The following is a 13,024-nucleotide window of genomic DNA, read 5'->3' as shown; positions in this document are numbered from 1 at the left end:
AGTTGAGACTCTCGTGGGTCAAAGGCATACTGATAAAGTTAAATGGCCAATTGATTTTTTGGGGTTTCAACCGTTGCACCGTCAACGGGAATTGAGGATCAGAATGATTGGCGATCAGAACTTGGAGTGTTGAATGGCAATGCCCTTGGCTTGCATTGTACTTTGTAGCTGCACAAGTGCGAGGGAAGAAATCTGCAGGGAATGATCCTGTGGACGGTGTGGTTAGGTCAAAAGAGGCTCTGCGTGTGTGGCTTTTCTCTCCATGCGGAGTACAAAACATTCAGGACCCCGTATAGTGAGTTACTCTGAGGGAGTCCGCGCTGGAACTTGGAAGTCGCCACGTCCCAAGTCGGCGGGTCGGGGCGACTGCAAACTCGTATCTATCCGGATGGTTCGATGCTGTTGATGAACCGCCAAAGTACAAATGCCTGGCGCCAACCATTGCAGGATGCTCTGTCGATGGGACGGCGCTCTGATCTTGGCTCGAAACCACGCGAGTGGATTGCGAAAGAAAAGAATGATAGCTTGCCGACATGGGCTTTCTGCCCGAAGTTCTATCTCGTCTAGCCTATCTCAATTCTCAGGAGTGCTTCGATTGTGTTTTGCCTATCATCATCATTGCCGTCGTCGCCAAGGACCTGTTCAACCTGCTGGCACCGAAGATACAACGGTCAATCAACCCCATGATAGTTTAGCAGAGCAGCAACGTACCCAAGTCAAATTGTGCTGTACATGCAACAGCACCCATCAGTCTTGAAGTCTGAGGCAAGACCTCGCTAAGATCGGATCTGTATCTAACTCTTAGGCCACGATGATTGCCAAGTGGCTGAAGTGTGTACCAGTACTCTGTACTATGTATGAAGGAAATCAATTTCTGGAGACCAGGCCGTTTTCGTTGACAAGACTGCACTATGCATTGAGTCGCCCCTGTCCGTTGTACGAGAAACACGGAGAATATCTCGCCTTCGAGCTGTGTCTGTCGACTCCTTGCCCGTTTTCCCTGGGTTCCTCAGAGGCAACAAGAATTGTAAAAAGATGCGAGATTCAAACGTTTCCTCAAGTGAGATGTGGTTCTGATCTTCGATCGACATCATGCTGTGTGCTTTGATTAATCCTGTGATGGATGCAGCCTCACCGCACCGACCAGTTAGATCTTGCCGCAGATTGATGCTTCCCTGATGCAAGATCTAGCGGCAAGCCGTCAACTGCCACTGCAGTTCGATCTTATTGCTGCTCCAATTTCGTCATGGACCCTTGATTCTTCCGTTGGGATAAGCAAGATCGACTGCCAAAATGTACTCCGTATGGCATCGAACCCTTCTTCTGCTCGGCGGCAATTCTTTTCTTGTAAATTCTCCTGTGTCCCAGTTCCATCCGTGCATGATGTCTACACCGTAAAAACTCTGTACTCCGTATGCCGTGAAGCTTTGAAAAGACTTGCTTCCAATCAACCATTGGCCTCTGGTTCATGTGGCCCCTTGCTTGATTGGCCGATACAACAATCGGATCGATTTGTGTGTTGCAGACAGCTCTCGCAGAGTCTTGCTCCGTCATCTGAAAGCATAGTAGCCTGAGGGAAACTCCAAGAGGATCTTCATCAAGTGGCAACCACGGTTCAGGACTGCCATCTTCCCAGCCTGCACAAACACAACTTAAGGCATAGCAACTGTCCTTCACTTGACACGAGATCATGTAGCCTAAGTGTATGATTCGGCAAGTGCCCTCGAAACGCTCGTCGGAGCTGTTTCCCCGCAGACTCGCATGCGGTTGATGTGCTTCAAGAACAAGTCCAACTGCGGCGTAAACATGTGGCTGATGGCATATGGCGGCCCTAGCCACAGTGGCTGGCTGGCTGCTGACTCTACGAGTACTACGAGTGCACTCGTACGAGTACGAGCACTCCGTACTTCCTCGTACTCTCCGTACTAGTAGTCAGTACCAGGTAAGGCAGCTCTCGCAGTTTCAGCTCGGTTAACGAGGCTCCAGAAATTTACATAAGCACCGGTTCGGCTTTCAGTTTGCTTGAAATTTCTTGGTTGTGATTGGATGGATAGGAGCCAAAAATGGGATCGGGAAGACCCTTCCAAGTTTCCGAAATTCCAATTGATCCACGGTTGGGGATCATTTTGATAAAGTCTTTTGGCGTGAGGTTTGACCGCCTTTAGCCTTTTTGGGAACCCCCGGGATTTGGTGAGAACCAATCAATATTAGGCTATGCTTTTAGGGCTTTGGCCTTCGCCTCAGGCCGCTGCGGTCTCTTCGGTTTCGACCTCTCGGCGGTCGGGGATTCCTCGAGTGCGGCGTCGAAGCCGAGCCCTTTGACAGGTTCATCCTTGATGGCAGATCGGTGCTCCCTGCGCCTTGGATGCTGATCTGAATTCTGATCACGGTTGTGCATCGTTTTGCCATTGATATCGAGGCCGACGGGAACATAAACTCCTGAAAGGAGGGGTCATCGGCAACCGGGTACTGTAGGTCTACTGGCAATGCCTCCTCGATGTCTTTGTTTGAACGTAGCGTCGGAAATCATGATCGAGATAGGCCCTCAAGTAAATTCAATGGTGCCAGATTGCATTCGTCTCTAACCTGCTACGATTGCTGTCACTGCACATCAGGCCTGGATCTTCCCTGCGCAAGACTGCAAGCCTGCATATCTTGTTGACGGAGTCGCAGGAGAACTCCGCGGATTGCTCTTTCCACTGGACTCACGCGGCCATATGCGCCTCCAGACCGTCGAAGAGTCCAGGGATCTGATTCAAGGCTTCGAGTGGACGAGAATTCAATCTCTTCAGTGCTTGTTCTCAATGAGTAACCAACCATGATCCGTCATCCCCTGGTTACGTGTGCACTAGTAGGTTAATTGGTAATGGTGTCTGTTGCTTCGCACAGTATAGATCTGCTTGTTTTCCAGGTGTATCGACAAAAGCGGCGCCGTCAAAGGAAACCATTCCTGTTGGGTTTGTTGAAGCAATGACAAATACCTTCTCGGAGCTGGACGAAAGCAAAATCACCAGAGCAGAACTAAACTAAAACTGAGCGTCTCTCGAGTCCACAATCGAAAACGAGAGTTGCGAGTACGAATTGTGTACGAGCTCCTCCGTAGTGCTTGTACCTCGTCGATTGTTAGTACTCTTTAGGGCTTAACCTACCCAGGTTAGACCTGGAACGACCCTTTCTTGTCAGTCTTGTCACTGTTTAAGTTAACTTTTTAGAAAAACTCACAGACCCGTGCCGGGGCACAAACGTCCCCGATCCGTGACGGACGGGCATTTGGGTCCACCTGAAACTTCAAACTGTTCCAAGTCGAGCGGCTTTCATGTCGTCCCCACCTCCTACGCTTTTCGTCTCCAAGCATCAGAGCACGCATCTCACAAGGCAATCCCTCCAGTAGAATGTCTAATTTTCAGCTTCAGACTGCGCAGTGGCGAACGGCATGCCGTGCTTCTCCTTGTTTGTGTTTTGCAGCAAACGCTTGTTCAAGCTCGAGATAAGTTTGATATCGTCCATCGGGGCATCGACTCGGGTGATTGGTAAGCCGATTGTTAGCTACTGCTAGGTTACCGTGATGCATTTGACTGTACTCCGTACTCGTGTGCATGCATTAGATCTTCGATCGATTTTCCTGCAAAGGAACTAGCTACTTTCATTTGCGGACCTGAATACAAGATATAGTAGATGTAGCTTCTCCGGCGGCGTCCGATTCCAACAGTCACCAGAATTATGACGGAGTCGAGACGTTCATCCTTGATGGTTTCCGATACCAGTCGACACTTCTCCGACATTCAAAAGCCCGTGCCGCTCAAACAAGAGGTGCAACGGACTTAAGTTCGTTACTTCTCCGTAGTCAACTTCGCCTCTTCGCGAGTACGCTGTCCCGAAGACCCAAACTAAATCCAAGCGTCGATCATGGCACTGAGACAATCGGATTGGACCGGATAAGTTTTGGTCTGTGGCTGCGACTGGCCGCATCGCTTTTCAGCAAGATAACCTACTAGCCTTCATGAGCCTCGCATTAGCTCAACAAACGAGACCCTCCAAGGGGCTCGTGCATTTTTCCCCGGACTAGGGTTAACTAATCAGTCCCTTAGGACTCGGACCCGCCCTCCCGTCGAACTGCTGTGGTCCATAAGCAAAGCTCCATCGCTCTGATCAAGACACGTGAACTCTGGGGAAGAAGCAGAGGTTCAAGCTTCTCTGCTGGCTGCTGCTTCTATCCCTCGCTTCTCGCAGCCGCTACTCTTGCACAGCCTGCGTCAGCCATCTTCTACTCGGTACTAACCAGCTATGGTCGCCGAACCCTTGCCACGGTACTCAGAGTCTCAAAACTACTAAACTAACCAGTCGTAGTTCCGGAATAGCATGTTGTCGATTAGTACGGGGTAGCAACTAGCCTCCCATCGCTGCTGTCGGAAAACCTTCGGCCTCGGGGTTTTCTTTGCTTTTTTTTTTCTGCTTCTTTGTCCCTGATCTCCATTTTGGTTTCCACTTCTTAGAGAGTTCGGACCAACACCCGTAAATTAGTTAGTAGTCGATCGCTGGTTGAAGTCGGGACGTCCCAAATCTTCCGAATGACCCAGCGATGCCCACCTATCATTGTCCTAAAGTTGATGACCTGCTTGACCTATTGGCCATTGCAGATTCTAGCCATGGCAATAGGTTGATGGAGTTAATGGCTTCGACGGACTAGCTGAATTATCTCCTTATTTGGAGAACTGCAGTCATGCATGCTGGATCGCCGCCCCAATCGAGCCAAACGCCACGATCTGCTAGTTCCCAGATCCCAACCAGTTTTCAGCCCGGTCCAGACAACGTCAGAGTCCGTATTTGAACCCTGCCAACCCTCAGCGGCGTCAGTTTTCCGTTCGCACTTTCGTTTGTTGTCGTAGTACTTGTACTTCGCCAACGGACTGTCCATTCGTTCGTTCTCAGACCCGGACTCGCCGAGTGCTTATCAAACTTCGTCCCTCAATTCAATAGCCCAAGTGGAACATTGTCTAGTGATTGCCGACTACATACCTCCAATCGTTTGGTGATCTGGCCGGCATTCTGTCCAGCTGACGTCTTGCGGTACAAGCTATCTACGCATTATAACACGAACCCATCTTTTCTGTCAAGTTCTGATCGAACTCGAATTACAAACTGTGTATGGGTTGATCCCTGTCTGAGCCAGAGAACCATTTCCCAAGCTATACTTGACATCCAAAGTCCAAAATTCTCCAAAACTCTCACGCTACAACGATGAAACGTTCACCGTCGACCTCGCAAGACGATCCGGTCCGTGTGCCTCCATTACATGCTTCTAAACATCTTGGACCGAACTGATGGCTTTCCCACAGAATACGTTGTCCCAGAGGAACAACCTCCATTACGCTCTGATCTACCTTGACAGTTCTGAGAATATTCGAGTTGAAGTGTCGTCTGCACTGCATAACGTGGATGATGAATCCTTCATCACACCAGAAGTTCGTCGGAAATTCTATGACCTCGTGAAGAAAAATACCCGTAGCGAACTGTTTCGGTTGAGTAAGTACAGCCTCTCCAATTGCTATGTGCATGCACTGAACAGGACACCCCTTCTTTAAAGAGTCTTCCCGAACAAGTATCTACGATGATCACAAATCCAGGAGGCGTGAGGACCATGATGCCGACCTGTGCTTCGAAGAGTTGCAGCCAGCTGGAAAGCGGCGCAAACTCTCGGTCCAAGAGGTACCTGCCGAGATCGAGCGCATTGGCTCGGCCGGTGCGGAGGGCGAGGAGCCCTCCAAAGTTGACCGAGTCCCCTTGCGAATTGGAGATGAGGAGCAAATGCTTGCCTACTACTACAACGCGCTGAAGCATTTTCAGCAGATCAATTGCCGGTTTCTGGCCAAGGCTTTTATCAAGTTGATCGAACCTAGAAAGCAGGTCAAACATCCTTATAACGGCGGCAAGCCTGGCCCCGGGGCTGCTCCCGGTGAGAAGGGTGATCCAGAATTGACGAAGCCTGCGTGGTGGCCGCCCGGCGTCATTCACAAGGAGCCCGACCACCTTCGGAAGAAACGTACGTGATTGCGCTCGGGACAATCTCCTTCATGACTGACACTGACGGATTGGTTTAGAGAGACTCAAGCTGATGGTGCATATCATTCGCAACCTGGGTAGCCTGGACATCACAGCAGACAAGCTACTGGAGGTCGTATACGAATCCAAGAGAAACCTCAAACCCGCGGAGCGACTCGAGATCATCGAGGAGATCTTGCGGGTTCGCAAGCTCGAAGAGCGATATGAAAGGAACGAAGTCGGTACGTCTTCCCGGCATACCTCTGAATTATGCCACCTGCGGAAGGATCTGATTGATTGGTTTGTAGACGGAAACACCATCATCTATGTGGTTAATCGTGGGAGCAGTTCCAAGTACGACAAGGACATGGACAGTCCGAGTGAACGGGACGACAATGCGGATGCAGAGGACTTCCGAACTCCAACATCAACTGCCACGTCGCAACCGGAGTCGTTGACAACGCCCGCTGATCCTCTCGTGACCTCCAAAATCAAATCCGAAGTCGACATGAGAGACCCAAACATGCGGATGGATTCTGTTTTCAGGTTCAAGAACGAACCGGCAGAGACACAGCCGCAGCCCTTCTCGACGCCCGCTGCGAACATCAAGCAGGAAATGATCCCGCCGCAGTCAGTCCCGCCGTCGTCCGTCACAGCATTCCCCGTTTTCAACTTGCCGAATTCTCGCCTCATGCCACCGCAGCAATCTTACATGGACCACGTGTCGGGCGAGCAGCAGCAGCTCCAGACGCTGACCCACCTCGCCATGCACCATCAGCACCAGCCGGCTTCCTCCTTTCCGCATTCGAATGCGGAATGGTCACCGGCTTTCCTGCAGCATGAAGGTCCTACTCTCTTTGGACAGAGCGACTTTGGCGGAGGACATCCGGATTCTCATGACCTCGGACTTGATGATGCTTACCCGCAGTATACCGCGGCTTCCGGCGCGGAGATGATGCCTGGTCTGAATGAAACCCGTGCGCAAAACTTCCCTGTCAGCGGCTTGGTATGTCGTACGCGACCATAGACTGTGTGGAGCTATGTTCGCCCCGCCGATGAACTCAAATCACTTTCGACAATCAAATACGATCTGTTGAGTCGAAGCGAGGGTCACCTTGCATGTATGACCTCCATTACTGCCACAGATCGGGAATATGACCCAGAGCATCCCATCAAAAGACGCGACTCCTTAGCCGCTTTTTTGGACCAGGAATGATAGAAACGACAGAAATACTCGAATTGCAGACCAGCGACATCCATCGCGCCGTGGAAGATCAGAAATGAATTATCTACAATTGATGGGAGAACACACAAGGCAGGGAAAAGCGAGGGATGATCATCCAAGGGCTCCTTCGCACCATCATACACTCGGTCAGTTCGTGCAAGGCCTGAGCAGGCCCAATCTGGACGATAACATCATCAAAATCAACAACTGAACATGGAAACTGGCCATTCCTTTTTGATGAACCGCAACACACGGAGCGCATGCTTGAATGATTGCTTGGAACTGGTACCGCACCCAGTTAAGTCATGTCGACTGGTCCTGTTTGTTCAGACGGTTATGCCAACCTGTAAGATAATGAGGCATGTGATATGGGAATATGGGATCGATTCGTCTATTCATGTGCTTCTTAGTATATGCAGCGGTAATTTTGCGAACAAAATACAGACTTTGGGGAATGAGCACACGCTGCAGCTCAGCTTTGAGGTTCGAGTCGTTTCTTAGTAAATCCATGTGGCGAACACCTACCTAGCCAGGGAGATGGCAGACAGATATCTTCGACGGTAATTTATAATCATAAGTTCGCTGGGATTACTGTCAATTCATCAGAATGACTGAGAACCAGAGATCGATGATTGAAACTGAATACGGATGGTCTAGGTGAAAGTACTATCTACCTACGGAGTAGGTTATGAATTTTATCCTTCTGAGCCTCCGAATTCGCGGGGACTTCTGGAATAGGTACCTCTCTACGAGTACTGTACCTGTGTATGTAACAATTGAAATTTGACAATCATAAAATAGAATTGAAAGTTTCATTAGTTAAAATTTCAGTAATTTTTGACTTCGACTCAAACCTCCAAGCAGTGTATAACTCGCCGACGGGATGTCCAATACAGAATCCAGCTCGTAACCAGAACCTTGGACACTCATGATTTAAAACCATCAAAGGGCCTCAACCATCTCGTTTCCTAACACAAAACTTCCTGCCTCCTGCACGGACATTTGCAGCGATGGCGGCGCAGGGGCCCGAGGTGCCAGAAATTCTAAAAACGCCCCTCTATGGTAAGCGCTTTTTTACCGAAATCATGAGATGTCCCAAACTTTTGGTGGCCAAAATGCCAACTGAATGATCCATGCAGTGTACGATCTCCCAAAGGAGCTCCTGGCGACACTGACGGTGAAATCGCACGGTGTTCCCGCCTCTGCTGGTACGACAGAAACGAGCCACGCGCCGAGCACTTCTGCCTTGGATGCAGCCGATGCGGCGGATGCTACCAAAGAGAACGGTACCCCGCCCGCCACCAAGTGTTGCGCCCTATGCCAGGTGACTTTTAGCAACGTCGAGGAGCATCGCGAACATGCGCGCTCGGATCATCATCGCTATAACCTCAAGGCGCAACTGCGGGGTGCGCGCACGCTCACCGAAGCGGAGTTTGTTAAGGCGATAGGCGAGCTCGATGAGTCGATCTCGGGCTCCGAGGACTCGGACGAGGATGATGATGAGGAGGAGGAGGAAGAGGAGGAAGAGGACGAGGCAAATGGAGCCCATGTGTCAGATACGACACTGGCGGCACTGCTGAAGAAACAGGCGCGTCTCTCGCAGGGTGTTGGGGATCTCACGTCGTCGAGTTCGATCCGTCCGACCGGGAAGCAACCACTTGTGTGGTTCTCCAGCCCGCTTCTACCTGCGAATACGTCGCTCGGGGTCTATCGGGCTCTGTTCTCCCTCGAAGAGCAGGATGAGCCAGGTTATTACGTCGAGTCGCTGAAGCGGAAACAGCTGCAACCCACCCAAGCCCCCGACAGTGGACAACGAATGGAAGGGAACGGCCGTGACGGCGCTGCGTCCACTCCGCATATCTTTATGTGTATGGTCGGCGGCGGCCATTTCGCCGCCATGGTCGTTGCGCTTGCCCCGGAGATCCGGAAACGGCCGGGCGGCGTTGAGCAGAGACAGGCTAGGGTGCTGGCGCATAAGACTTTCCATCGCTATACGACGAGACGTAAGCAAGGTGGCTCGCAAGCGGCGAATGATGCCGCCAAGGGTAATGCCCACTCCGCGGGTTCTAATCTTCGTCGGTACAATGAAGCCGCATTGGAGAAAGATATTCGGGAGCTTCTGCGCGAGTGGAAGCCCATGATTGATAGCGCACAGTTGTTGTTTGTTCGCGCTCCTGGGTCCAACAATCGACGAATCATCTTTGGACCCTACGATGGCCAGGTGCTAAGGGGAAACGACCCGAGATTGCGCGGGTTTCCCTTCAGCACCAGGCGAGCAACCCAGTCAGAACTTATGAGATGCTTCAAAGAGCTGACTAGGGTTAAAGTCAGTCTCGTTGATGAGGCGGCTCTGGCTGCCGAAGAAGCCAAAAAGCGCGAGGGTGCTACCAAGTCGTTAAAGCCACCTGCGCAGCCTACACAGCCGAAAAAACCCAAACTATCAGAGGAAGAAGAAGCTGCGCTGCTGCACACTTCCCAGATCCAGGGCCTCATTCGTCGCTCTAAGATCCCGGCCCTATTGTCTTACATCGGTAATAACTCAATCCCTCCCTCGTTCAAGTTCTTTCCACCGGATTCGGCGTCAAATCATCATGCAGCCACTCCGTTGCACCTGGCTGCAAGCAACAGCTCCCCGGCCCTTGTTAATGCACTCTTGACCAAAGCTCGCTTCGATCCTACGATTACAAACAGCGACGGGAAGACTCCGTTCGATCTCGCTCGAGACTGTGACACTCGCGATGCGTTCCGCGTGGCGCGTCACGAACTTGGTGAATCCGCTTGGAACTGGGAGGCGGCCCATGTGCCTTCTCCGATCTCTCGAGCTGAAGTGGCGAGCCGCCAGGAGCAGGAGAGGCAAGCGGCGGCCGCCGAGGAAGCGGCTCGCCGCAAGGCGGAGACCGAACGGTTGCGACAAGAAGAAGCAGTCAGAGCTGCAGCGAACGAACGAAGGCAGAAAGCTGGTGGTCGAACCTTGGCGGCTATGGAGAAAACCGCAGCGGAGAAGCGAGAAGAAGAGATGCGAGGCATGAGCCCAGAAATGAGAATGAGGCTGGAGCGAGAGCGCCGTGCGCGAGCGGCCGAAGAACGTATCCGCAAAATGCAGCAGGGGAGATGAACGTCATCCTGTGTTGTTCGGACAAAGGGCGCGGGGGTGGCAGAGGGGACGTCCCTCCGCGTGTACTGAACTATCCGCCTGATCGGACCAGTTCCACGAGTCAGCACCATTGATGGTATCTACTTTGCTATGATGCAGTATGCCGCCAAAGGAGTAGAGAATCCATCCGCTCCGGGAATGTGGGATCAACCTCCTTCCTCTTGTGGACATGCGCCTGCCTTCTTTGACTGTAGGCAAAAAAATTCTCGTATTCCTTTTACGCTGCGGCTTTCTCTGTCAAAGAGACGAACGGCAGCAATGGACGGTGGTGAGAGCCTGGGGATGCTGTACCAGTGGTGTCCAGTGACGGGGGCGCTGGGCCATCCCTGTCGCGTGTCGGCCGGCAACGAAATCTACGTCGGTCGGGATGGAAGAAGATGGTTCGCGCTTCCCGCTCTTTCATCGTAGTAGAATTGCACTGACTGTCGATAATTGTCTGTTCGCTGCAGCCAGTATGTGCTGGATTGTGATGGGGTATCCAGTGTTCATCTTCGTATCTACACGGTTGGCACCGACACTGAAAGTCAAGGCGTACCGCCGCTGGTGTACGCCGAGGTCTTCTCAAAAAGGCAGACCTGTTGGAACGGTCATCGAGTGGCTAGAGAGTGCGCCGTGTTGCTGAGTGGCGGCGATGTTCTGCGCCTATCCGCACAATGCTACATTAGATTCGAAAGTCTTGAAGATGACAGCGTGGATGGTTTCTCTGCCATTCAGCAACAAGAAATGAGGGTGTGTTGGACAAAACATTGATCATATGGATTGGGATCTGATGTATGGCAGCTCCTTCAAGCTTGGTACACCATCACCCGCCGCAAGTTAGGGCAGGGCGCTTACGGCACGGTGCATATGGCGGTGGACGAGGGAAGTGGTCGTCAGGTCGCCTGCAAAATCATCGACACCAGCATCAAAGATCAATGGAAGAAATCCGGAAAACCGGTCAAGCAATCGCCCTGTGGCTTCGAAGTTGAGTTTCTTTCTGAATTATCCCATGTATGACGCACCCAAAATTAGATTGATTGAACCGGGAAGCTGATTCGGGCAGCCGAATATCATCACATTGGAACGAGTCTTTCGAAGCGAGAACACAGTGTATGCACGTTCTGCCCGCTGATGATTTCGTTGCTGACCTGCACTAGGTACATCTTCCAAGAGCTAGGGACTGCCGGTGACCTCTGGACCTGGGTTGATATGACAGGCCCGGTGGACGAGGTTGAGACTGCAATCTATATTTACCAGATCCTGATGGCCCTCGACTTCATCCACAGCCGCAACATCGTGCATTGCGATGTGAAACCAGAAAATATCCTCATGATGTCGCTGAATCGCAGTCGAGTCGTGCTAACCGATTTCGGATGCGCACAAATGCTGGATTCGGCGTCTGGGCGATTGTATTCTTGTAAAGGCACACTAGAATACCGCGCGCCGTAAGTTTGTGATACATGTTACGTTTCATTCAAATTATAACATACGTACAGCGAGCTCGACCATCCGCTTGGGCCTCGGGGGTTTTCCAAGCCGGTGGACCTTTGGGCGGTAGGCTGCACGATGGTCGTGCTTCTCAGCGGCGAGCATCCTTTCACCTACTCGTCATTGCATCGGCCGCCACGGGAATTTGTGGATCTCGATACAAATCGCGCATGGCAGGAAGTGGGATCATCTGCGAAGGATCTCGTCGGCGGACTGCTCCAAGCGGACGAGGTGCACAGGTTGACTGTAAAGGAGGCATTACAACATGAATGGTTCCACGGACTGTCTCGAATGGACATTCACAAGAGGTATCGACGGGCGATTCGTGACTGGCGGCCCAGAACTGATCAGAGCCTGATCATCGACCTCGACTCCCTGGAGGCAGAAGTCAGGCCGAGCACTCCTGTGGAAAGAGGAAGAAGTGTCCTGAGCCAGTGTTCCAACCGAGTCGCTCGCTCGCCGTGCGGCCCCTGGGATGGTCCGAACAGGTCCCCATTGCCCATGGACAAACAGACGGACAAGGCTGCTGGGTTTACATTGTGCTCGAATTGCAAGTGTCCCATTCTCATGCCTCAGCTTGATCGCGACAGGAATGCCCGCGAGATGTCCCAGAGGCAACCGCAGCGCAAGAGACTCCGCCGGCCGTTCAGTCCACAGGCATGGACCTTAGAACCCGCGCTCACCAGGGTACACTGATCGTCTTCGCCATACCTTTCGTCTATGTCGCCATCTCTCAAATCTGTTCCACAATATCAGGGATCTTTCCTAGCACATCCAAACTATTTGATTCTCCATCCATCAATTAGTTCGTTCCATTGCCTATTTCCCTCTTCTTGATTTACACCCGAACCCTTTAAAGGACCGATCCGGTAACAAACAAAACAACCCGCCTAGCAATCAAGCAAGGGCGCACCATGTTATTCGTATCCTGCATGCACCCTGCAGGACGGGCGTCTCGCCGGCTCAATGAGAATATCCGAGGAGACTTTTTCTACACTAGTAGGAGAATTACTGCATGTACGCCGTGGTCCTTCGTAGTACTGCACTGGCCCTCGTGCGGGTTGCGCATGAAATCACCCGTACATGCTATACTCGCTCTATGCCGCAGAGCATAACTATGCGGACTAGAACGGTGTGTA

At 51.8% G+C, this 13,024-nt stretch overlaps 6 protein-coding genes across 6 annotated transcripts; 3 read left to right on the top strand and 3 right to left on the bottom strand.

The window, feature by feature from the left end:
* Positions 1-1,224: 1,224 nt before the first annotated feature.
* Positions 1,225-1,692, bottom strand: VTN31DRAFT_4753 (uncharacterized protein; the record flags this gene model as incomplete). The annotated part of the gene is made up of 1 exon (XM_069405176.1): positions 1,225-1,692. The coding sequence occupies one exon, from the start codon at positions 1,690-1,692 to the stop codon at positions 1,225-1,227; it is 468 nt and encodes a 155-aa protein (XP_069260266.1).
* A 520-nt stretch (positions 1,693-2,212) lies between these two features.
* Positions 2,213-3,270, bottom strand: VTN31DRAFT_4752 (uncharacterized protein; the record flags this gene model as incomplete). Its single annotated transcript, XM_069405175.1, has 3 exons — positions 2,213-2,439; positions 3,150-3,160; positions 3,227-3,270. The coding sequence occupies 3 exons, from the start codon at positions 3,268-3,270 to the stop codon at positions 2,213-2,215; spliced, it is 282 nt and encodes a 93-aa protein (XP_069260265.1).
* Positions 3,271-5,238: 1,968 nt separating this feature from the next.
* VTN31DRAFT_4751 (uncharacterized protein) lies at positions 5,239-7,066 on the top strand (the record flags this gene model as incomplete). Its single annotated transcript, XM_069405174.1, has 5 exons — positions 5,239-5,274; positions 5,337-5,523; positions 5,585-6,040; positions 6,099-6,281; positions 6,348-7,066. 5 exons carry the CDS (start codon positions 5,239-5,241, stop codon positions 7,064-7,066), a joined length of 1,581 nt encoding a protein of 526 aa, XP_069260264.1.
* A 262-nt stretch (positions 7,067-7,328) lies between these two features.
* On the bottom strand, positions 7,329-7,839 carry VTN31DRAFT_4750 (uncharacterized protein; the record flags this gene model as incomplete). The annotated part of the gene is made up of 3 exons (XM_069405173.1): positions 7,329-7,546; positions 7,609-7,655; positions 7,790-7,839. 3 exons carry the CDS (start codon positions 7,837-7,839, stop codon positions 7,329-7,331), a joined length of 315 nt encoding a protein of 104 aa, XP_069260263.1.
* A 435-nt stretch (positions 7,840-8,274) lies between these two features.
* VTN31DRAFT_4749 (uncharacterized protein) lies at positions 8,275-10,379 on the top strand (the record flags this gene model as incomplete). Its single annotated transcript, XM_069405171.1, has 2 exons — positions 8,275-8,326; positions 8,404-10,379. 2 exons carry the CDS (start codon positions 8,275-8,277, stop codon positions 10,377-10,379), a joined length of 2,028 nt encoding a protein of 675 aa, XP_069260262.1.
* Positions 10,380-10,676: 297 nt separating this feature from the next.
* VTN31DRAFT_4748 (uncharacterized protein) lies at positions 10,677-12,581 on the top strand (the record flags this gene model as incomplete). The annotated part of the gene is made up of 6 exons (XM_069405170.1): positions 10,677-10,798; positions 10,868-11,147; positions 11,199-11,408; positions 11,461-11,507; positions 11,555-11,842; positions 11,894-12,581. The coding sequence occupies 6 exons, from the start codon at positions 10,677-10,679 to the stop codon at positions 12,579-12,581; spliced, it is 1,635 nt and encodes a 544-aa protein (XP_069260261.1).
* Positions 12,582-13,024: the final 443 nt, after the last annotated feature.

The sequence above is a fragment of the Thermomyces dupontii genome (genome assembly GCF_041956625.1).
Source record: "Thermomyces dupontii strain NRRL 2155 unplaced genomic scaffold VTN31scaffold_4, whole genome shotgun sequence".
Taxonomy (NCBI): domain Eukaryota; kingdom Fungi; phylum Ascomycota; class Eurotiomycetes; order Eurotiales; family Trichocomaceae; genus Thermomyces; species Thermomyces dupontii.
Note: the sequence above shows the minus strand (reverse complement) of the source record. Positions and strands in the feature narration are given on the sequence as shown.